At 54.1% G+C, this 24,854-nt stretch overlaps 1 protein-coding gene across 2 annotated transcripts in view; it reads right to left on the reverse strand.

Annotated features, from left to right (window-relative positions):
- SMARCD3 (SWI/SNF related, matrix associated, actin dependent regulator of chromatin, subfamily d, member 3) overlaps positions 1–23,840 on the reverse strand; it is a 38,810-nt gene extending 14,970 nt beyond the window's left edge. The window contains exons 1-2 of one of the 2 annotated variants that reach the window (XM_003270931.4): positions 23,465–23,840; positions 21,510–21,647 (exon numbers count right to left, since the gene is read on the reverse strand). In XM_003270931.4, the coding sequence (XP_003270979.2) occupies positions 21,510–21,548 (39 nt within the window). In that variant the 5' untranslated portion in view covers positions 21,549–21,647; positions 23,465–23,840. Of the gene's footprint in view, positions 1–21,509; positions 21,648–23,464 lie in introns of those variants that run through there. The other variant, XM_030826189.1, reaches the window with a different exon arrangement.
- Between the last annotated feature and the right edge of the window lie 1,014 nt (positions 23,841–24,854).

The raw sequence follows: 24,854 nt of genomic DNA on the forward strand, positions 1-24,854 counted from the left end.
TGACCTGCTGGCTGTATGGCCCCTGGAGGGAGGGATGGGTCACTCAGAGCCATCCTCACTCTCCTCTCCTCTCCCTCCAGATCAACACCTGGCACATCTGGCCAGATTCAGTGCCTTAGATGTGGCTGAAACCCAGGGCAAACACAAGGGGATCGCATGGCCTTGGGACTCATAGGGTGGTTGAGACTCCAAACAGTAGCCAGTCTTTCCCTCTCCTCCTCCCAGGTGTGTGGGAGCCATCTCTGGCTCCACCGGCCTCCTGGTTAACAGGCAGCCAGGACTGGGAAGCCCACCCATCCCCATAATATCCCCTGGCTCTGCTAAGGCCCCACTCCCACCCTGCCCCAGCAGTGTCCCAAATGCCTGAGGTGCCAGGGGAGTCACCCAGTGCATGTCTCAGACATCCTACCCGCATCCCCATCTCTCTACAGATGCTGGCTGCATCCAGATGTTGGCTGCCAGGGATCTGGGGGGCAGCCTTGTGGCTTCTGGTCGACTTGGGATCTGCTCATGTCGGGCTGTGTGGCCCTGGGAATGCCGTTTCCTCCCTGGAGCTCTGTCCTCGTCTGTGACATGAGGGTGCTGCTGCCTTCCCTCCAACCTCGGCCTCTGGAAATGCTGGCAAGGCACAGAGTGTTGCCCGCTTCACCGGGGCTTTGGGCCAGGGCCCTGCCTCTTCCACCCTGCCTGGTATGGGGAGGCCTTTGGCCACCCTGCTAGCTGTCTCCACGTGTGTCCTGTGTTCCCCAGGCCCCAGCCCTCCTCTTTCTTAGTGAGGGGAGCCCCATTCTGGCATCTCCAATTCTCTCTGTCTTTTGCAGCTAACAGCTCCCCATGACAGTGTCAGGACAATCCTGGTGGCCCAGCGTCCTGCCCCTCACCTCGGGAAGCTTCTGAGGACTTGTGAGGCAGGAACGGGCCTCAGCTACTGCTCTGAACAGGTGTTCAGGGGGATTCCTGCCAATCACTGCATTCTGGGGTCTGGGTGTCACCGGAGTGAAGAGAAGTGAATAGTTACAAAAAGTCCATCTGCATTTCTCTAAACAAATTTTTGAGAATATTAAATCAAATGGCAGCGGGCAGTGGGATGTGTAAATAAAACCCCTGTGGAAGTGTCGCGCGGACTCGCCGCCCGGCTGTCCTTGCGGGTCTGACACTGCACCTTCCACTCTGCACCATGGGGCCAGGGGAGCCCTTGACCTGCCTTTGGCTTTGAGGGCACCAGGTTCAATCTCATGCTGCCCTTTATCCCCAACTGCATCAGTCACCACAGAAAGCCCCAGACCCCTCAACTCCTGCACTTTGAGTCCCACAAGGCCCTAGACTCTCCTACAGTTGCCATCTCTCCCCAGCCCCTGAAACCCTCCTACTGTGTGGTCTGTCCTAAGGAACATTTCCAACATGCTCCACCTCTTCCGGAAGCATCCTTTGTGCCTTCCAGAAGCAGATGCCAGGCTCCCTTCCAGCAGTGGCTCGACCACTGGCCTCAGGGTGGGTATGGCCCCCCGTTGCCCCTCACTGCTGTTTCCAGACCCCTGACTCTGCATCTTACCCCCAGCTAGGGAGCCTTCATTCGTGCGGATTCTGGCTTCTGGCTCATGTCACTCTCTGGAGCACCACTCCTGTCCAGCCTGCTGCATGCTCTTCCGGACATCTCTGGCCTCTCCGTTCCTTGGCAGCTCCTCTTCCAGCGATTCTCCCTATTCCCTCAGCCATGCACTCCCAAGGTCATCTCTTAGATGACTGCAGCAACCGCAGCCCCCCACTTTCAGTCCCATGCACCCCACTCACTGACCACCATCTCCTCTTTTTCCTCTTTCCAGTTCACCCTGTCCAGCTCCCTGACCTCCAAATCCTGTGACTCCTCTGGAACCTCTGCTTCATTTCACCACTCTGCATCCCTCCCCACAGCTACCCCTTGCTCTTACACATTGAATCTCCTGGCTGTTTTGACGGTGACACGTAACACACAATTGACCATTTTAACCTCCCTTGTATGTACTTTTTTTTTTTTTTTTTTTGAGATGGAGTCTTGCTCTGCCACTCAGGCTGGAGTGCAGTGGCGTGATCTCGGCTCACTGCAACCTCCACCTCCCGGGTTCAAGCAATTCTCCTGCCTCAGCCTCCCAAGTAGCTGGGACTACAGGTGCCTACCACCATACCCGTCTAATTTTTTGTATTTTAGTAGAGATGGGGTTTCACTGTGTTGCCCAGGCTGGTCTCAAACTTCCTGACCTCAGGCAATCTGCCTGCCTCGGCCTCCTGAAGTGCTGGGATTACAGGCATGAGCCACTGCACCTGGCTTTTTTTTTTTGTTGAAACAGAGTGTCACCCTGTTGCCCAGGTGGCGCGATCTCAGCTCACTGCAACCTCTGCCTCCTGGGCTCAAGCAATTCTTGTGCCTCGGCCTCCTGAATAGCTGGGACCACAGGTGCACACCACCATGCCTAGCTACTTTTTGTATTTTTAGTAGAGACAGGGTTTCACCATGTTGGCCAGGCTGGTCTCAAACTCCTGACCTCAAGTGATCCGCCCACCTTGGCCTCCCAAAGTGCTGGGATTACAGGCATAAGCCACTGCACCCGACCCCTTGCATATACTCTTGACTCTCTTAAGCCGTAAATCCAGCTTCACCAACTCCTCCCCTGCAACCACGCACCTGAATGTGGCCAGAGAAAACACACAGCCACCCCACCCGGTCTCACTGTGGATTTGGCACGAGCTCAGCTGGCACTGTGCTGCCTGGCCGGCCACTCTTCCCACAGCACAGCCACATCTATGCCCGCTCCCACACCCCGACAGGAGTTTTTTGCAGCTTCTCCCTCCTCTGACTTCCAACCTCTCCTCCATCCTCCTCACTCCCAGCTCGTGCCCCTGTTTTCCCCTTCACTGAGAAAAAAGAAGCTTCCGAAGAACTTCCAGAGCCTCCCACCACACCCTCTGCCTGCCAGCAGCTGATCCCGTTCCTCCAGATGAGCTATCTGTGCTCCCGACTACAGCCAGCCATGCCTCCGTGTGCCAGCTCCGTCCTTCCTCCACACCAAGGACACTGCTCCAGCAATTCTCTCCCACACCATCATTTCATCAACATTCCCCTCTCCCCTGGAGTTCCCCCAGCAGCATGCACAAGTACTGTTACATCCTCATTGGAAATAAGTGCTCTTCTTTCATTTTGTATTACATTTAAAAAAATAGAGGCGAAGTTCACTATGTTGCCTGGGCTGGTCTCAAACTCTTGGGCTCAAGTGATCCTCCCGCCTCAGCCTCCCAAAGTGCTGGCATTATAGGCGTGAGCCCCTGCACCCGGCCTCCTGAAACAATCTCTCTTAACCCTACTTATCCTACAGGTTGCTGCCCAGTAGCAACAAAACTTCTGAAAAGAGTTGTCTCATTTGTGCTCTTCCATTCTCCCTGAATCCCAATCCTGTCGATGCTGCTCCCGCTGCTCCACTGAAATGCCCCTGGCAGGGCCACCGGTAGCCTCCACATTGGCAAATGCCGCTGTCAGTTCTTAACCTACTGCAACCTCTGCCTCCTGGGTTCAAGCGATTCTCCTGCCTCAGCCTCCCGAGTAGCTGGGACTACAGGCGTCTGCCACCCACCCAGCTAATTTTTGTATTTTTAGTAGAGACGGGGTTTCACCATATTGGACAGGCTGGTCTCAAACTCCTGACCTTGTGATCCGCCTGCCTTGGCCTCCTAAAGTGCTGGGATTACAGGTGTGAGCCACCACACGTGGCAAAGTCACAACACTCTGTCCTCTTTCAAACATTTCCTCCCGTGGAGGGAGGACACTTCTCCCTCTTGGCTGACCTCTTGCCTCCTGGGTTGCTCTTTCTGAGTCCCCGGGGACCATCCAGTTCTCCTTCCCTCTCCATGCAGGAGCGCCAGGACTCAGGCCTGGGTCCTCCTCACCTCTCCACGCTCACTTCCTCAGAGATCTCATCCTTTTTGCGGTCACATCATGTCCAGCACCACCTGTATGTCGGCAGCTCCCAGTTTCCTCCAGCCTGGTCCTCTCTCCCAATCCTTGGACGCATCTATCCAATCACCTATTTGGCATTTCCACCTGGGTCTTCAGTGAACAGCTCAAACATGGTCTGTCCAAAATGAGCTCCTGCTCTTTTGCCTCAAACCCCATCCTTCACCCAGTCTTCTCCCTCCTTCCAGCTGCCCAGGCCCACACCTTGGAACACTCTGGACCCCTGCCTGTCCCTCACACCTTACATTCACTATGAAGGCACATCCTATTGGCTGTGGACCAGCAGCCCATTGCTTCTCACCTCTCCCCGGATGCCACCCGAGCTCCAAACCACAGCTACTGGGTAGCCTGCTTCCAGCCTCACCCCGACAGTCTGTTCTCGACATGGCAACAGGTTCTTTAAAAAGGGAGTCAGGGCCGGGCGCGGTGGCTCACGCCTGGAATCCCAGCACTTTGGGAGGCCGGAGGCAGGTGGATCACTTGAGGTCAGGAGTTCAAAACCAGCCTGGCCAACATGGTGAAACCCCGTCTCTACTAAAAATACAAAAATTAGCCAGGTGTGGTGGCATGCAACTGTAATCCCAGCTACTTGGGAGGCTGAGGCAGGAGAATCGCTTGAACCCAGGAGGGAGAGGTTGCAGTGAGCCGAGATTTCGCCACTGCACTCCAGCCTGGGCAACAGAGTGAGACTCTGCCTAAAAAAAAAGAAAAAGAAAAAGGGAGTCAGATTATGGCATTGCTCTGCTCTAAACCCTCCAGGCCTTCTGTCTTATTCCAAGCAAGGGCCAAGGTCCTGAAGGTCTTGCAGGATCTGGTCTCATCCTTACTCCCTGTCCCCTCTGCTCTCACCTCTTGCTATCTCCCCCGCCACCTTCTCTCTGCCCTGGCCTCTGGGCTCCCTACGGTGTTCTGGAAACTCCAGGTCCATGCCAGCCCAGGATGCTCTTCCTCTGGCAATCTACATGGCAGACTCCTCACCTCCCAAAAGCCTTTGTTCACACGTCTCCGTCTCAATGAGGCACAGTCTGTCTCCCTGATTAAAAACTGCAAGCCCTCTCCCTCCACATGCCCATTTCTTTTATTCCCCTCCACTTTCCCTACAGAAGCCTACACCTTCCACCTTTCTGTATCATCTACTCCCTTACATTGATGCCTGACTTTTCTTTTTCTCCATTAGAACGTAAGCTCCAGGCCAGGTGCGGTGGCTCACACTCGTAATCCCAACACTTTGGGAAGCCAAGGTGGGTAGATCACCTGAGGTCAGGAGTTCGAGACCAACCTGGCCAACATGGTGAAACCCCGTCTCTACTAAAAATACAAAAATTAGCTGGGCATGGTGGTGGGCACCTGTAGTCCTAGCTATTCGGGAGGTTGAGGCAGGAGAATTGCTTGAATCTGGGAGGCAGAGGTTGCAGTGAGCTGAGATCACACCACTGCACTCCAGCCTAGATGACAGAGACAGACACTGTCTCAAAAAAAAAAAAAAAAAAAAAAAAGAATGTAAGCTCCAAAACGTTAGGGGCTGTGTGTGTGTGTGTGTGTGTGTGTGTGTGTTTCTAAAGGAGGCAGGGCTTTTTATCTGTTTTCTTCACTGCTAAATCCCAAGTACCTGGCACATGACAGAGCCTCCAACATGTGATGGGTGGAGGTGAAGAGAGCCCACTCCGAGCCCGTTCAGGATCTTCAGCACGGATTTCCAAATGCCAGCTGAGGTTACAACCTGAGACTTTTTTTTTTTTTTGAGACGGAGTTTCACTCTTGTCACCCAGGCTGGAGTGCAATGGCGTCATCTTGGCTCACTGCAACCTCTGCCTCCTGGGTTCAAGCGATCCTCCTGCCTCAGCCTCCTGAGTAGCTGGGATTACAGGCACGCACCACCATGCCCAGCTAATTTTTGTGTTTTTAGTGGAGACGGGGTTTCACCATGTTGGCCAGGCTAGTTTTGAACTCCTGACCTCACGTGATCCACCCACCTTGGCCTCCCAAAGTGCTGGGATTACAGGCGTGAGTCACCACGCCTGGCCGAGACTTGTTACCATAGCAGTAATAACATTGGCTTAGATTTGTATAGGACTTTACCATTGACCAAGCACTTCCACACACAGTAACCTGTCTGATCCCAACAGATAACTGTATCAGGTTCCTGGCAGGGTCCCCATTATAAAGATAACGAAAATGAGGCTCTAACAAGTTGTGTGACTGGCCAAAATTCGCTGTGCTATCACAGGGTGGGGCTAGGATTGCAAATCAGGTTTCCTGTCCTCAGGGTCCCTGGGTTTTCTCCTTTACCCCAAGCTACCTCCCCAGTGTCCCCATGCTAAAGCTTGACTGCTTTAACCAACAAACGCACCCCACCTTCCCCAAACACCTGCCTTTTAAAGAAGGAAATCAAGATCCTGGAAGCCTGTAGAGCTGAGCTGAATTACCCTTAATTATCCTTTTAAACACACCCCTCAAAATCTCAAGCTGATTGTTCGAAACATTGGGAATACAAATTCGAGAAAATGTGCTACCACCAAGGTGTCTGAAATAAGTTTCAATGCATTTGAGAAGGTTCCCTTTGTTACTGTGGAAACATTCCTTTTTAGCCAAAAACAAGAAAAAATAAAAAATGAATGCTAGTTAAACTTGGAACAAGCCCCTTGTTCCTGTGGCTTCTCTGGTCCTCACAAGCAAGTGTAACTCCTGTGCGACATGCACACTCGAATCCCATGGCGACACGCCACCCCGCCCCCTACCTGGACCTCAGTCGGCTATCCTTTGGGAACCTGTCGTTACCCCGACATAGCCAAGCGGTGCCCTGGGACAGCCCCCTACCACCTCGCCTTGCCTTCCTGGTGCCACTTGGTACTAGGTTTGGAGAACTTGGAGGATCCAACTGGCCCTTAAGAGGGGTAGGAGAAGTGGTGAGAACAGCAACAGGCTCTGTCTATGCTGAGTGGACCACCAATTTCTTGGAGAACCAGGCAAACATAAGTGGGATTGAGAAGAGATGGGGCTTGTGGGGCTTGTCCATGACCAAGGACTTCACAGTAAGCTCAGCGTCTTGCCGTCCCCACACAGCACCCTACTAACTCAGCAGACTTTACTCTGGGGCTCAAATGGCTACAGTGGCAGCAAGAAGCCTCACGAAGACTCACCAAGGGGCGGGCGGTGGGGAGGCGGCAGATGCTGGGGCGTGCTCTCGGCAAATCCTTGTAACTAAGGCTGGCTGTGCTCTCCACCCCTGCCTGGACCCACTGCTCTGGGCAGGGTCTCTGCAGTCCACGCTGTGATGGCTCCTAGCCTGGATTCTAGAACAGAGTTGCTCCAGTTGGCACTGCTGACATCTCAGGCTGGACGATTCTTTATTGTGGGAGCTGCCTTGTGCACTGTATGATGTCAGGAGCATCCTTGGCCTCTATCCTCTACCCAGTGTGGCAAACAAAGTATCTCCAGACATTGACCCTTGTCCCTGGAGGGTGAAATTGCCCCAGGGTTGAGAACCACAGCCCTTGAGTCAATTGGTTCTGGGTTCAAACCCCACCCAGCCACTGAGTGACCATAACCCTAATCGTGTTACCTGACCTGTCTGAGCCTCAATTTCCTCATCTGCAAAACTGGGGGTCCCTCATGTGATGCATGGGTGGATGTGAGGATTAAAATGTGGTTGAGCATGTGCAGAATTCAGCACAGTGCCTGGCACAGGGTCAACACTTAACGAGCAGCAGCTGTTAACATCAGCTTCCCAATGGTCCTGCCTGCCTGTCCCACAGCCTGGATTCCCTGTGGGCTCGGCTGCTGCTCATCTGCCTTATCTCCCGGACTTGGATGATCCTGCTGCCAACCAACCCCCAGCTAGGGTGGGGCGCAGTGGAACCAGGGAGCTCTCAGAGCCCTTCGGCGACAGGCTCATCACAAACGCCATGGTGGGTACAGGCGAAGGCCAAGCTGCCGCTCTTAGAAGCCAGCCAGGTGACCATTCACAGTGGCTAATTATGGTGGCTCTGGGAGCCCTGCGGGAAGTGTGGGGTCTACTCAAACCCCTGGATGCTTCCTTGGGCAGAGAGCAGCCACAGGTGGTGTTAGCATGCAGGGGTCATGCCATGGGAAGCCTGTGGCCCTGCAACTGAGCTGTGGGGGCTGCAGCTTGGGCTGCAGGACAGGAGGGAGACATTCAGAAGCCACCACACATAGCACATCCACTGCACTTAAACCTCTTTTTTTTTCTTTTTTTGAGACAGAGTCTCGCTCTGTCGCCCAGGCTGGAGTGCAGTGGCGCGATCTCAGCTCACTGCAAGCTCTGCCTCCCGGGTTCACGCCATTCTCCTGCCTCAGCCTCCCGAGTAGCTGGGACTACAGGCACCTGCCACCACGCCCAGCTAATTTTTTGTATTTTTTTTTTAGTAGAGACGGGGTTTCACCGTGGTCTCGATCTCCTGACCTCGTGATCCGCCCGCCTCGGCCTCCCAAAGTGCTGGGATTACAAGCGTGAGCCACCGCGCCCGGCCTTTTTTTTTTTTTTTTTTTTTTTGAGACAGCGTTTTGCTCTGTCGTCTAGACTGTAGTGCAGTGGTGTGATCACAGCTCACTTTAGCCTGGACCTCCTGGGCTCAAGCTATCTTCCCACCTCAGCCTCCTGAGTAGCTGGGACTACAGGCACGTGCCACCATGCCCGGCTAATTTTTAAATTTTTTCTAGAGACAAAGTCTTGCTATGTTGCTCAGGCTGATCTCCAACTCCTGGGCTCAAGGAATCCTCTCACCTTGGCCACTCAGAGTGTTGGGATTACAGGCGTGAGCCACCATGCCCAGCTTTGGGACTTAAATTTAAAAAGATTTTGTAAGGCCAGTTATTGGCCTAGAAAAGCTGAGGTTTGGGAACTGCTGGTAACAGCATCCGAGGAAAAGCAGGGCCTCCTCCCACCCCGTGCGCTCCTCTGCCTTCTGTCCTCTACGCGTTTAGTGAGCACCTCCTTTGGGGCGGCTCCTGGGAAATGCTGCCCATTTACACGCATGACATGGCCTCTGCCCTTGAGACCTGGTGGTCATCGAGAAAGACATGATGGATAGAGGGCTTTGTGCCAGGTGTGTCCTTAGGGCCCCGTGGGAGCGGAGAGGAGGTGTCCCTAACAGGGTGGGGCAGGGCTACCCCAACAGGTGTCTCAGAGTAGCGACACCTAAGCAAGACCCTGAGCACAGCCAGGGAAAGCCCCAGCTGGGCGGGATGCCCAAGGCTGGCATGGGGTGCTGTGGGTCTCAGGGGCTGTGCCTCCTTGGGCACCTCTGTGAAGGTCAGGGGAGAGGCACCCAAGACTCGTGCTTTATCTTGGCTAGAGTCATGAATAGTGGAAAGGGCAGGACAGGTGCCCTGCAGAGCCCAGCAGGCTGAAACTAGTAACAGGGAAGCCAGCACACACAACTCTTACTGGGAGCAGCCACTGTTTGTTCTGAGCTCAATTAATGTTCACAGTCACCCTACCTTGCGAGTACAATCCTTAACCCACCTTACAAGTGGGGAAACTGAGGCCTAAGGAAGCAAAATGACTGGTGCAAGATTGCAGAGCTAGTAGGGGTGGAGCTGGGATTTTCATCCAGGTGGCCTGTGTCTAGCCTAGATCCTAGCCCAGAGGCTGTGGGCAGACTTGATGGGAAGAAGTAGAATGTGCCAGACACTCCTGCTAAATTATTTTTTTTTTAAATTAAAGAAATGCCAAGGGGTGTTCTGAGGGATTTAAATCAAGGCCGAAGCTGTAACCACAACTTAAAACCTGGAAGGCAGCTGGGGAGGGAGGGGAGAGAGAGGCAGGATGTCCATGTGTCCACCAAGGCCCTACCACTTTCACCAAGGGGGCCTCCTCACCAGCCTCAAAGCCTTGTCTTTGCCCTCCCCAGGTTCCACCTTGGAGAATGTCCCTCTTATCCCTCCAAACCTCAATCCTGCCCATCTACATCACCATATCTTTCAAGCCATCCAATTCCCTCAGCCCAGCTCCAGGGTCTGGCCATTTTCCATGCTGTTCCATGGTTGTTATTATGAACATCTTCTTCTCCCTTGGCCCTCCTATTTAATCCATAGGCAAATTTGATTGGTTGCGCTATTATCTGATCTCTCAAGCCCACTGGTCTCTGCATTTTTCTGTCACCACCCTGGTCCAGGCCAGCACGATCTTTCTTCTGCACTGATCATCCCATCTCTCCATTCTGTCTCTCGCTACAGCGTGGCCAGAGTGATCTTTTAAAAAATGCAATGAGGACCATAGTACATCCTTGCTTAAGATCTGACAGTGGTTTCACGGCACTGACGGAATCCAAATTCCTTGCCAGGGCTCACAGGGCTGACTCCACCTTGTGGGTGCCTTCAGCTCCACCAGTCCCTATCTGGTCCTCAAGCTCACTGGGTCCCTGCCCACCTCAGGACCTCTGCACCTTCCATTCTCTTGACCTGCAATCATCAGCCACTGGGTCTGAAGGCCAGGTTCCTGAAGACATGATTTTTTTTTTTTTTTTGAGACATAGTCTCACTCTGTTGCCCAGGCTGGAGTGCAGTGGTGTGATCTTGGCTCACTGCAACCTCTGCCTCCCAGGTTCAAGCGATTCTTCTGCCTCAGCCTCCCGAGTAGCTGGGATTACAGGTGCTTGCCACCACACCTGGCTAATTTTTATATTTTTAGTAGAGACGAGGTTTTGTCATGTTGGCCAGGCTGGTCTTGAACTCCTGACATCAAGTGATCTGCCTGCCTCAGCCTCCCAAAGTGCTGGGATTACAGGTGTGAGCCACTGCACCCGGCCAAAGTCAGGATTTTGCCCCAAAATGGAGAGGAGCTAATGTCAGCTCCTGCCTTGGAAAGTGCCCCAGGATGGCAGTGGCTTTTGGCACAGGGTGTGGGAAGAGGAAAACATGATTGCAGGCCACCCCGAAGCCCAAGGTGAGTGCTGTGAAGATGGTCTCATACAAGAAGCCACCAGGCCAGGCCAGGTCAGCGCCTGGGGTAGGAACTGTGGGAGTTCCTCTGGGATGGAGGCAATCACCCTCTACAGACCTAACTCCTCAGCAGGCCACCTCCTTCTCCCTGATGTGGAGGTGAGGAGGTAAATGGTGGGATCCATGGAGTTCTGGGGAGGCTGGCGGAGCTGGGCCCAAGCTTCTGCTGGAGGCAGCGTCAGCAGCCAGCATGGGGCAGAAGCAGTGGTGGTGGCGACGGAGGGGGAGCAGACCGTGGGGCCATGCCCGGGACTAGCTGGGAAGGTGGCATACTAACTGCCCAGGGTAACTGCCAGAAGGGGAGGCTGGAGGCTGCCCTGTGGCTCTTCATGGAGCCAGGTGGGGAACTAGTGTTCCAGCAGCCCAGGGGCCCAAGGACTGGACAGTGGCAGGGAGTCGACCTGTCCCTCAGGGCCTTGGCTCTTCCTGTGATGGGGATAGCCCAGGGTTTTGAACCCCTGTCAGCTCCCTGAGGCTCTGACCATCTCGCTCCTCTGTAAGACACATCTCCAAATTCTGAAGGCACCTGTCAGAGTCCCCCTGCTGTGAGCTGAACTGTGTCCCCCCAAATTCATATGTTGGAGTCCTAACCCCTAATATATCAGAATGTGACCTTATTTGGAGATAGGGTCCTTAAAGAGATAATCAAGTTAAAATGAGGTCATTAGGGTGGGCCCTCATCCAATAGGACTGGTGTCCTTACAAGAAAGGGAAATTTGGGCACAGAGACTTGCACAGAGAGATGATGATGTAAAGAGACAGAGGGAGAGGATGCTCAACTTCTAGCCAAGGAGAGAGGCCTGAGACAGATCCCTCCCTCACAGCCTTCAGAAGGAACCAACCCCGCTGACGCCTTGATTTCAGACTTCCAGCCTCCGACATTGGGACCAGGAATCTCTGTTGTTTAAGCTGCCAGGTCTGTGGTCCTTTGTTGGGGCGGCCCTAGTGACTCAACACCCCCACAGCTCTGCTCTTCAGGACTCCCAGGGTGATCATGATGAGACCTGCCTGCTAGTCCACCTACCACCTGGGCCTCCCCTTGGAACATCCTCTGGTTTGCCCAATGAAAGCAAGGCCTCCAAGCAGGGTGCAAAGCACAGGGCAGAACCTGGGCCAGAAGGCCTGAGTTTGAGCCTTTATTCCATCATCCATTGATAGGAGGATAAAAGTGCCAAGTCACCATTAACCTCTCTGATCTCAGTCTCCTCATCAGTGGGTATTTATCATCTTACTTCTCTCACTGGGTTACTGTGAATAGCAAAATAGTAATGATTTGCCATATGTGAAAATTCTCTTTAAGTCACAGAGTACTGAGTAAAGTCATCATGGCCATTAATTTATCACTCTTTGGTAATCACCCATTGCACTGTGGACTTGAAATGACCTTATTGTCAATTTAACCTCAACTTTTTTCTTTTCTTTTCTTTCTTTCTTTGAGACGGAGTCTCGCTCTATTGCCCAGGCTGGAGCGCAGTGGCGTGATCTCGGCTCAAGGCAATCTCCACCTCCTGGGTTCAAGCGATTCTCATGCCTCAGCCTCCTGAGTTGCTGGGATTACAGGCACGTGCCACCACGCCCGGCTAAGTTTTGTATTTTTAGGAGAGACAGTGTTTCACCATGTTGGCCAGGCTGGTCTCAAATTCCTGACCTCAAATGATCCACACACCTCAGCCTCCCAAGTGCTGGGATTACAGGCGTGAGCCACTGCACCCAGCCACTTTTTTTTCCTACTCTACGCAAAACATGTCTCCCTATCCCCTACTTGTAAAGTTGTCTTTTTGTCTCAAGAATGGACACGTAACATTTACTCCTGTTAATATTCATCTTCTAAGAATTAGCTCATAATTCGTAGAAGGTGAATGTTGACAGCTTTTGAATATTAATTCTGTTATCCAAAATATTCACCATCTTTTCTGGCTGTGTGTCATTCACAAATCTAGTGAGTATGACCATCAATCTGCATCTAAATCTTTGCTGAATGTATTGAGAAAGGGACAGGAAGCAAGACAAGGCTCTCTCTCTCCAGACTAATGTACACCCTTTGGGGCTTAGTCTTTCTTCAATTCTTAGCAAATTTGCCCAATTATAGTAACATCCAGCCAGCAATGTGCTAGTGTGTCATGTCAGTAGCTTAACATCAGCCAATATGGGAGTTTTTTTTTTTTTTTGAGATAGGGTCTGGCTATCACCTAGGCTAGAGTACAGTGGTGTGATCATGGCTTATTACAGCATGGACCTCCTGGGCTTAAGCCATCTTCCTGCCTCAGCCTCCTGAGTAGCTAAGGCTATAGATGCATGCCACCATGTCTGGCTAACTGTTAAAATTTTTTGTAGAAATGGGGTGTTGCTTTGTTGCCCAGGCTGGTCTTGAACTTTTGGCGTTAAGCGAGCCTCCCACAGTGGCCTCCCAAAGCGCTGGAATTACAGGCCCAGCCACTGCACCCAGCTAGTGGTATTTATACCACAGGAATTGGCGAACGATACAAACCAGAGCTCTGCTCCCACTCGCTGTCCTGCCAAGAGCCAGTTGTTAAACATTTACCAGCACACCACTGCATCCAGCCCACGTTTATGTATCATACCCTAAAGATACAGGGAAACACTTTGTCAAACACCTCCAAATTAACACATAGAGCTTTATGGAGCTTAGCCTACAAAACAGTTCAACATGCATTATCCAATTTGGTTCTCTCCACACTCCAGGAAGCTGAAGGGATGACTATTACTATATCCATTTTAAGACAGGAACACAAGGCGTAGAGAGTTCTTTAAGGACTGACTCACAGCTGGAGAGCGAGTTAGTGTCGAAAGTGAGGTTCAAACTCCTGTTTTCTGATCATAAGGTCCATGTTCTTTTTGAGTCACTATCTGACTGCTCCCCCATTCGTTATCAAATGTACTCCGAAGTCCTCAGGGGTTGGTACTCTGGGTTTAAGACACAGACAAGTTGAGAGGGATTCTCCAACAGCCCCTGCCCTTCCCATTAGCAGCCATCATGAGGATTTATAAGCACTGCTTCTCAAACTGGGATTCAGATCTGTTCTAGGGGGAGGGTCCTCAAGTTTTTGAAAAGACTCTGCGTTTTGTTTATAATTTCATTGTTGACAAGAAGCCAACTAAAGTGACAGCAGGCCAGGTGCAGTGGCTCAAGCCTGTAATTCCAGCACTCTGGGAGGCTGAGGTGGGTGGATTGCTTGAGCTCAAGAGTTTGAGACCAGCCTGGACAACATAGCAAGACTCCTCTCTACTAAAATTTAAATATATTAGCTGGGTGTGGTGGTGCACACCTGTAGTTCCAGCTACTTGGGGCACTGAGGTGGGAGAACTGCCTGAGCCCAGGAGGTTGAGGCTGCAGTGAGCCATGATCGCACCACTGTACTCCAGCCTAGGCGACGGAGCTGAGATCCTGTCTCATAAATAAATAAATAAATAAACAAATAAATAAGTGACAGCAATTCTTAATGCAGTGTTTCCCAAACTGGGGGCCCTGAGTTCTCAGTGAGAAATGCTGGTTTGTTTTCTGGGCTGGGGAATAGAAGGGAGGGCAGGGGACAAGTGGCAGGCAAGGAAAGCTCAAGGTGAGTGTTACGAACTGGGCAGGGCGGACAGGTTTTGCTCAGCCCTCACTGTGTCCTAAACACTTTTATTAGGCACCAACCTTAAAGACTGAGAGATTTCACATCAGAGCCAGATTTCCAGAATCTCTTAAAAAATGAGAAATTTGGCAAGACCAGACCACCAGTCCCCTTAGAGACAATCGGGTGGAGCTGAGGAGGGGCTGTCCCTTTTCAAAGGGGCGAGAGCCCTCCGATTTGTCACATCTCCTCCCCATGCCCTGTTTTAGGGGCTACAAACTCAAATGACCCTAGGGGCACAGCAGTGAAAGTCAATGAGTGGAACAGGCTGTGTGTGAGATGATAAATGGCCTTTGAGCTTGAGCCTCAGTGCTGGGGGCAAGAGAGGAGGGGCTGGGTTGAGACCCTGAATAAAGGGGTGGCTGTCTTGTCCCTGTGAGGGCCCCTGAGGTTTGGGCAGAGCAAATTTCTGAGGGCTAAATGTGGTGGAGAGACCCCAGTTGGGACTCTTGCCCTGACCACTGGGAAAGTTCCTTCATGCCCCGTGCCTCAGTTTCCTTATCTGGAGTGACGATGATTATAACAGCACTTACCTTATAGTGTTGTGGTTAGGATAAATTAAACCACATAAAATTCTCTCTCTCTTTTTTTTTAATGTAGAGATGAGGTCTCGCTTTGTCGCCCAGGCTGGTCTTGAACTCCTGGCTTCAGGTGATCCTCCTGCCTTGGTCTCCCAAAGTGCTGAGATTATAGGCATGAACCACTGCGACTGGCCTAAAATTCTTGAAATAGTTCTCAAAGCCCGCAATGAGCCCTCAGTCTTTACTGGCTGCTATTACTCTGCCCCTAGCCACTTCGCTCTTTCACTTCTTGCAGGTCACTGTGTTTGTGGCAGCTGCTCTTGAATCTGAGGTGGGGTCTGTGATGGCGGGTGGCCGGGGGGAGACATCCCTGCCCACTGAATGGATCAAAAGTGTCTCAAAGACAGACTTTTCTTCTGAAGGAAGAGGCCTGGGTAAGATGCAAGTGAGGTGATGGTGAAGGGGGAGTTAGAAGGGAAACGGAGGCAGGAAAAGGTAAAAGCGCAGTGCTGCTTCCTGCTGGGGAGAGTAGAGTGGGTGCTGTAGACCTGAAGCTGGAGCTCAGCTTCTCTTGCATCTACTTAGGCCCCCACGGGGGGCACCTTCCCACCCACTAGCACCTCCTTCAAGCCTACCCACCCTTGAGTCCCCTGCTGTGGATTCGGCTGCCGGCCCACCCTGAGCCATCTCCAGGGACCACAGGGCTCTCTCCTGGGCCCTGCTGGCTCACTTTTTCTTTTTTCCAATTAAAAACTTTATGAAAGGCAAAGAAGACAGGCCTCTCCCACCTGCAGACTGCATCAGGCTGGATGGGAGCTGTGGGCTGGAAAGATGGGCTAAAGCTAAGATAGCTCCATTTGGGGCTGACAGATATGGAACAGGAAGAATGGACTTCTGGGTGTCTGGGTGGTGGCCAGTGGCATATGTGGGCAGCATGAATGGCAGGCTGGGACCTGCAACCAAAGGAGGCATTGGTGGCATTAGATGGTGCTCTGGGGTCCACAGATGACACCTGGAGCAGGGACAGCGCTCAGCATCCCATGTGAACACTTGCAGTGGCAAGGGATGCTCGGTGAATGCAGGCATTGTGCAGAAGGTCCGGCATCACCACTGCTTCTTTATAGAAGGGCATGATGTCCCATTCTACAGATGAGAAATGTCACTCAGAAAACTGAGTACCCTTTCCCCATCTGCCTGGCTGGAAAGGGAGAGCTTACCTTCTAGCACAGGCACAGGTGGCTCCAAGCGTGGGCCATGGCCTTGGGGGATCTTCAGCGCTCCCCAGGGGGCACAAAGGCAGTGAATATTTGAAAGAGCCAGAGCTGGATGTTCAGAGCGGAGACAGAGCCTGTGGGAAAACTGCCTCCACATGTTGAAAGGTGGTCAGATGGCTTGGAGGGAGAAAGGGGTTTCCCCCTGCAACTCCAAAAGGCAAAACCAAGGTCAGAGGGAGTGACATTCTCCCTCACCATAGGAATAACTGAAGAGGGAATGAGCATGGAGCACTCCTCCAACCATGGAGTTACAGGAGGGAGGCGCGGGGCGAGGGGCAGCCCAGGCAACAGCAGGACAAGGTTGGCAGGCAAGAAAGGCCCACCCTTGCATCGTGGTGGTGTAGAGAGGGTGAGGCTGACAGCACCAAGAGGGATCTGGGGCTCATTTTAGAATCGGCCATAGAGCTACCCCCTCTCTGTCCACTGCCTCACACATTTATTTGCTCATTCATTCAAGAAATACTTCTCTGTGCTGTGTGGAACAAGACAGATGCAGCCATGCCTTTAAGGAGCCCTGCAACTCAGTATTAGCCTCTTTGGTAGGTGCTGCAAGACAGCAGAGAGTCGGTGGGCCTTCACGCCCAAGCAGGGATGGGAGAAAGGCTCCCTGGAAGAGGTGGAACTGAAGTGGAGGCTTCAAGGATGAGTGCAGTTAGCCAGGTGAAGGGAGCTGGGAAGGGTGTCAGAGGTGCAGGGAACAGCATGTGTGAGGGCCCTGAGTGAGAGCACAAGAATGAAGCTACAAGGAAGTGGAAGGCGGAACAAATCAGATTTGTGCTTAGGAAGCCCATTCTGGTTACTGTGCTGGGCTAGGGTCTGATGCAGGGGCAAGGCTGAGTATGCGGCACTCAGATGCGGGCAGAAGACCACAGTGTGGGGATCAGGGCAGTGACATGGGAAATCAGAAGCAGATGGAATTGACACTTACCTAGGAAATAAAATCAAATAAAAGGATGTGGCAATTGTTCCAATGGAGAGATAAGAAAGGGGGTGGACTTGGTCACTCCAGGTCTGGACCTGAGACTCGATGTCACTGTTCAGCAATGTGGCCCGTCCACCCCACTGCGGAGGAGCCCTACTCCCTTGTCTTCACGTGTTCACAAGGAAACATGTAGTCTATTCCCAGGAGAGGAGATGCTGGAATGACCCTGGCCCTCTCCCCACCCTTCTTCCCTGTGGGAGGAGGCTCTGTCTGATGAGGTGGTGAGGGCCTGCACCAGCCACACAATCCCTTTCCCAGATGGGTGGGATGAAGGTGCTGAAGGCAAGGCTGCTTACCCTGTGGCCAGTGTTCCTCTTCTAGGCGAGTCTGTTTTAGGATACAGATCATCTCCTTCTGTTCCCGTGCCCCGGTAAGCAAACCCAGGTTAGGGAGTAGGACCTGCCTTCTACACTTGGGCCTCAGGTTCAAGCCTCTCTTCAGCTTGACTTTCCTTGCACTTAAGTTAACTGATGCCTGTGCCTGTTTTTCCATGGGTTCAGGACCTGTGGGGAAAGACCAGGACTGGTCCCTCCTTGTACCCAAACTCACCTGTGGGGTCTGTGTGCTGAAGGCGCTCTTTATTTCCTATAAGGATATTACCCCCACCTGGAGAATGTGACTCTGTACTTAATTTCCAATTTTAAATAAACTTTCCTGCTGCCTGATATTTATCAGAAACGTTGTAAATAGCAATATAGAGAGTATTTCCTGGCCAGGCTCGATGGCTCATGCCTCCCAACACTTTGGGAGGCTGAAGTGGGAGGATTGCTTGAGCCCAGGAATTTGAGACCGGCCTAGGAAATATAGTGAGACCTCGTCTCCACTAAAATAAAAACAAAACAAACAAAAGCTACGGGGCATTGTGGCTTACGCTTGTAGTCCCAGTTACTCAGGAGGCTAAAGCAGGATCGCCTGAGCCCAGGAGTTCGAGGCTGCAGTGAGCCATGATCACACCACTGCACCCCAGCCTGAGCAACACTGTGAGGCTCTGTCTCTTACAAAAGAGAAAGAGAGTATTTCCTGAAGGTAGCAATGCATTCCTCTAGTTGCTCCAAATTTTAAGTTTGGGTTAAGCAATATTACCAATATGTTTATGGCTGGGGAGTATTGTGTTGGTCCTTGCCTTAGCCCTAGGAAGCGGTTGTGACATTGTTGAGAACATTGTGTAACTTTGTCACATGGCATCCCCTGCATTTCCTCACACAGGAGAGATTTCCCAGGGGCTCGGGACCAGAAATCACAGTGATTTGAGCAAGTCATTTGATTTTTATCTTATGCACAGTGTAAATCATGTAATTGCTTGCTTCTCTGGCATCGGGGTCTCTGGGCCTCATGGTTTGCATTTGGTGCAGTAGCCACATCCTAGGTGACACCATGTTTTCTCTACTCTATCCCTGTCTCCGTTTCCTCACTATATGTATCTTTGCAAACTACCTGAAACCCTCTTCAGGATGAGGCGGAGCATAAGAACACCTCCCTGTGTCTTCCTCTCCCTCCCTTATGGCACACTGTCCCTCACTCCAGGGCATTTTCCCAGAACGCTCTTCGGTCTGGGAAAAAGGTTCACATGGGAGATGGTCCAAGTTTGTAAATTCCAGTAGGAGGCCTGTGTGGGGCACACGCTCATAAGGCACGTTCTCAAATCCCTGGAAGTAAGTGTAGAGTGCCAAGAATCAGTGTCACAGCTTGGAAAGTCGATAAACCGAACACGCTATCCCAAAAGGTGGGCCTGGCTGAAGTGATCAGCCCTCCTCTACGGTCCTTTATGAGTCACCAAGGATTCCCACACCCCTCATTAGCAAGGAGCACAGGGGGACACAGCAATGGTCCCTACAAGATGTCCCTCAGCCAAGTACCCGTGAGAAGCAGGCGGTGGCCTCAGCTTGGCCCCTCTGGTACAGCAATTCCAGATGGTTCGGAGTCCAGCCACAGCTGAGGGAAGTCCACTCATCCCTGATGGGTGGCTCAGCCTCCTCCCGGTGACACCTCTAGCTCATTACCTCCACCACTGAATTCTCACTAATCATGAGCACTCACTTGCAGTCACACCGCCAGCTTTGGGGTGAGGATGGACGCCTAGGTACCAGCACCAAGGCCTGTCAGCATTCAAATGCCCAAGTGCCTGCCTGGCTGCCAAGAGCCTGCAACGCACACCGCTGATTGCACGTGAATGCGACTCCAAGATAAGATGCCAAACTTCCACCACCTTGTCACTCTTGGAGCTGGGGCTTCTGACTCATGACCAGGGCCACTCTGGGGCCAGGTGTCACTAGGATGGACCTACTGCCCCAGGGCCCCAGCTCCAATCTTCGTAGCCTCCCCTGCCCTCCTCCCCTGTGCCCGTCCTGCAGTGACCCTTCAGGAAAGGTCTGGAACAGCCCAAGGCTCCCTCCGACTGCTGCTGGGGAGCCCCTTAGGGCCTGAGTGCATGTCAAATATTAGGAGGACTATCCACATGGGGGACCACTTCAGGTGCATCCCCCCAGGAAGCTTAGCTGCCTCCCATCAGCCTGCCCCCCCCATTCAACCTGGCCTCTACCCTTAGATGCCCCAGAACTGTAGAGTGCTTGGTTTAATATACTAGTTCACACCTTTTCTTTATGAATTTCAGCTAAAACACCAATCACCACAAACTGAGCAACCAGTCCCCAGTTGACCTCAGGTGCTGGGGAGGTGTTGGGGATGAGGGTGGGACCTTTGCTTGGAGGCCTTGACTTTCCCGCAGGTGGCCTGGGGCTTCAGGTGTGGGGCTGGGCATGCCGGCACCAGGTGTGTTTCCTTGGTGATGGGTACCAGGTGACTGGCGCCTGCTGCTGCCCTGTGTGGCTTGGATCCTCTGGGCCAGGCCAGCTTCCCCAGCAGCCGGTGCCCTGCCCCATTTTGCCCTGGGCCTGCACCTCACTGGAGGAGGAGGGGCACTGGGGGAGTTTGAAGGGGAACGGGGCTGTCCCTGGCCTTCAGGGCAGCCTGGCAGGAAGATGAGTTCCTCTGCCCACTTCTGAGGAGGGAGAAGCAGAGAAAGCGCTCTCATTCGCTCTCATTCTGCCCACAGCCCCAGGCCTCCCTGAGCCTCAGGCTCCTCTGACCCGTTTCCAATGGCACCTTTCCAGGACTTTCCTGATGTCTCCCTCCTCAGTGCTCTGAGGCCTGTGTGGTCTGTGGCCCTTTGTGCCCGATTGTCAAGGCTGCTCTCCAAGGCCGCAGGCCCTGAGGACAGGGACTGGGCTCCACATGCCTTGAGGCCCTGACAGTATCCACCCTGTTGCCAGGTGCCTCCCACCCGTGAGGCCAGCCAGCGTGATGATGGGTGGGGCTGGGCAGGCAGAGCTCAGATCAGACTTCAGTTCCGACCCCTTACCATGCCAGGTGGGGCTCTGGGGCAGGTGGCTTTTCTGCCCAGAGCCTCAGTGTGTCCTTCTGGACAAGGGGGACTGATATGGACAAATGCAGACCATCTTCCTCTCACTCCTTGGGGAGGAGGTTTAGGAGGGCCCTACAAGCAAGCAATGGCCCAGAGTGCATCAGAGCTAGAGGTCTGCCTGGGGCAGGGCAGGGTTGGCTCCCACCGCGGGCTGTGCAGTAGACGGCTGCCACCTCCCTCCTGCCACAAGCAGAACCCTGCCTGGGGCCCTGCAGGGTTTTTAGAGGTTTCTGAGCACAAGTTGTGCCAAGGAATCAGCAGGTTCCTTCCAGCTCGCAGAGAGCATGTGGTGTGTGCATGTGAGCATGTGCACGTATGTGCACGCTTCTGCATGTACGCAGTGAGAGGAGATGGGGTGCTGTCTGGGTGTCTAGTTGGGGAGGAAGTAGAGCACGCCAGAGCCCAGACCATGCTCACATGAACCCAAAACTTGGTTTCAGGCTAGCTTGCCCCTGGCTCAGAACGGTTTTGAGACGCAGGACCTAAGGAAACCAGGAGGTGAGAGGACACGCAGGAAAGGGAGTGTGGGATGGAGGGAAGGACATTGATGACAGGTATCAGCAGGGGTGGAGAGAGGGACAGAGAGGCCCTGCCATGGGCACTAAGGAGTCCAGCTGGGGGCAGAAATGCCAGGAGGGGGCCATGTGGTGGAAGCAGGAGCCGAGAGCTGGCTGACTCTCATGGGGCCGCAGAGCTCCTGCTCCTGGGCTGGCAGGGGAGGAAGCACCTACCTGTACCACGGTGGGTGGGTGCTGAAGACCTGGAGTCATAGATGGCAGGGTCCTGCACCTGGAGAGTCATCCAGTGCCCCCTCGGTGCCTGGGCCCGGAGCCCACCGCGCCTGCAGCACCAAGGGCCATTCTGAGGATCTGAAAGGAGAGGTCAGACCCTGAGCCCCAAGGTAGAGTCAAGGAGGCCTTGGGAGGCTGCGAAGAAGCCAAACTCCCCTGGAGTGGAGGTCTGAGGAAGCCAGAACACTGTGCAGAAAAAAGGGCCTAGAATGGAGGCAATCAGCACGGGCCAGCTGGGGCTGGGGTGGCACAAGGCAGGGCGCGGGTGGGAGCAGTATGTGTGGGAAGCAGACAGAGACCGGCCCCAGGGTCCTGTGGGACAAAGAACTTGAAAGACAGAGCAGGGACCCCAGGCAGAGCCCAAGCCCTGACTGGAGAGGCCAGTTTTTGGGGTGTGGCAATGGTTGGAGGGAGAGAGCTGGGCATTGGAGGCAAAGGCCAGAGGGCAGGTCAGGATGGTAACTGGGATGGCCCTGGAGCCCAGGGACATGGAGGGACTCCAGAGGTGGCAGGCAGGTAGTCAGCCTGCTCCATGGCTACCAGCTGGCCTAGGCGCCTCCCTCCTGGTCCCTGCTAGTGCCTGCTCTGTCCTGTCCTGCCCTGCTTCCTTCCCTGCTGAAAGAGCAGGAAGGCCTCCAGCTCCTTGGGTCAGGACCCAACTTATGAACTGAAGTCCCTGAGCAGACGATGGGGCATGGGAGCTAAGAAGAGAGCAGTGCTGTAGGAGCGGGGTGTGGGTGACAGAGGTGGGGCTTGGGAGTGGCTCAGGGTCTGGTTAAGCCATGTGGGCAAAAGGGGCTGCTGCCCATGGATCAACCCTGAGCAGGGTTGGGAGGAAAGGGGATGAGGAAAGAGGAGGCTGGAGACAGGGAGTGCTGGGGATGGCAGAGCTGGTGGAGTCCGGGAGACAGAGTGGGAGGGGAGGATGAGGAGAGGAAGATGCGGTAGGGGAGGGGTTACCAGTCCAAGGTTGGGGGGAGGTGCCCTGCAGGAAGGTGGGGGACACAGGGACAACCTGAATAGGAGAGGGGTATCCAGGGAAGACGGTGGCAAGTGGAGACAGGGAAGGTGCCAGGCAGGGGAATGATGGGAAGGTGCTAGGTAGGGGAAGGAGGGAGAGGATGCCAGGCAGGGGAAGGAGGGAAGGTGCCAGACAGGGGGAGTAGGAAGCAGAGCATGCCAGGCAGGAGCAGGTTGAGAAAGTGCTCGGCAGGGGGGAGGTGACAGGCAATGGGAGGAGGTGGTGCCAGACAGGGGGAGGAGGGGAAGGTGCCAGGCAGGAGGGTGCCAGACGAGGGAAGGAGGGGAGATGCAGGTGGAGGGAGGATAGGAAGGTACTGGAGAGGGAAGGAGGGGAAGATGCCAGGCAGCGATGGGGAGGAGGTGGTGTCACAGAGGGGCTGAATGGGAGTCTGCCAGTCAGGGAAGAGGTGCAAGGAAAGGGTAGGAGGAAGAGGTACGAGGTTGGGGTGGCGGTGGAGGGAGATGCCAGGCGGGGGGATGGAAAGAGTCAGGAGTGGGGGAGATACCTGGAAAGGAGGAGGGGAGGAAGATGCCAGGAAGGGAGAAGGGGATGCCAGGTAGGGAGGAGGGGAAGTGCCAGGTGAGGAGAAGGTGCCAGGCAGGAGAAGGAGGGGGGATGCCTGGCAGTGGGAGAAGGGATGCCAGGCAGGGGGAGGAGGGGGATGCCAGGCTGGGGGAGAAGGGATGCCAGGCAGGGAGGAGAAGGGATGCCAGGCAGGGGGAGGAGGGGGATGCCAGGCAGGGGGGAGGAGGAGGATGCCAACAGAGGCGAGCAGAGACTGCCAGGCAGGGAAGGCGGGGGCGCCGGCGCAGCGCGGCCGGGAGGCGCCTTCGCCAAGGGCCGTGGGGGCCGCGCAGCGCGGGTCGCTCACCTGCTCCCACGGGACCCCGGCCCGGAGCGTGGCCGCCCGCTCCCCGCTCGGCGCTCGGCTCGGCCCGGCGCCTGCGCCGCTGCAGCCCGGAGCGGGGGAGGCGCAGGGAGCGTCTGCAAAGAGCGAGGAGCTTAATAATGAGTTAGGGACCGGAGCAGGAAGCGTCGCCCCATCCAGCCGTCGGTGTGCTCGCCAGCTCGGAGCCCCGCGGCGGGCCCTGGCCAGACCCGTTGTGATCTTCAGCCTGTACACAGATGTGTCGTAGGTCTGTGCTTGCATCTGCACGCCCACGAGTCACACATGCAGTCAGCATCCTGTGTGGCCGCAGACAACACCTACATTAGGACCACACACGCGCAGGCACGTGGGCGCGCACAGACACAGGCACACAAACAGTTGTCCTCACACACAGATTCAGTCAGATCATCCTATGTGGCTGCAGACATTACCTAGACGAGGTCCCGGACACCCATGTGCACCCCCACCCCCCAACACGCACACACCCTGGGAGGATTTGGGTCCATCAAGCCTCAGGGCCATGTTCTCACTAATGCCAATCTTCTCCTTTTAGGTACTCAATACTTAAATTTGGCAGCTTGGAGAAGCCTCTTCCCAACTTCCAGCCAGACAAGCCCAGCTCTGGCCATCTCATGGGCTCTTCCAGGGCTCTGCCTCACACGGCTGAGCTACCACAGTGCCCGGCACAGAGGGGGACCCCAGCCTACCTGCAGAATGAAGGAGCCCTAGAGAGCTCAGGCAACGGTGGGGGAAGTGGGAGCACCTTCCTAAGCAGCCAGCGGGCAGGGAGCCTGCCAAGCATTTGGGGTCGTGGGCCTGGCAGGCCCCCAGTAGGAGGCAGGCAGGCAGCAGGGACCCATGGTCTGAGGCTGAGGTCAAGGTCAGGTCCTTCTCCCTCAGGTTCCCGCCTCTGCCCCCGCAGATATCCAGCCTTTCCCCAGCCTTTCCCATACCCTCCACACTAGTGGTATTTTGGGATCTGGGCTCTGCACTGCCTGGGTTTGTCTCTGATGGGCAGGCCCAAGGCAGAGATAGAGTTTTTCCACCCCTTCCCTTTCTGGTACCTTCCTATCCTCCCTTCATCTGAAAATATTTATGTTTTATTCTTTTAATTTTTTTTTTTTTTTTGAGACAAAGTCTTGCTCTTGTTCCCCAGGCTGGAGTGTGATGGCGCGATCTCGGCTCACTGCAACCTCTGCCTCCTGGGTTCATGAGATTCTCTTGCCTCAGCCTCCCAAGTAGCTGGGATAACAGGCACCTGCCACCATGCCGGGCTAATTTTTGTATTTTTAATAGAGATGGGGTTTCACCATGTTGGCGAGGCTGGTCTCGAATTCCTGACCTCAGGTGATCCACCCACCTCAGCCTCCCA

Source organism: Nomascus leucogenys, chromosome 13 (genome assembly GCF_006542625.1).
Source record: "Nomascus leucogenys isolate Asia chromosome 13, Asia_NLE_v1, whole genome shotgun sequence".
Lineage (NCBI taxonomy): Eukaryota > Metazoa > Chordata > Mammalia > Primates > Hylobatidae > Nomascus > Nomascus leucogenys.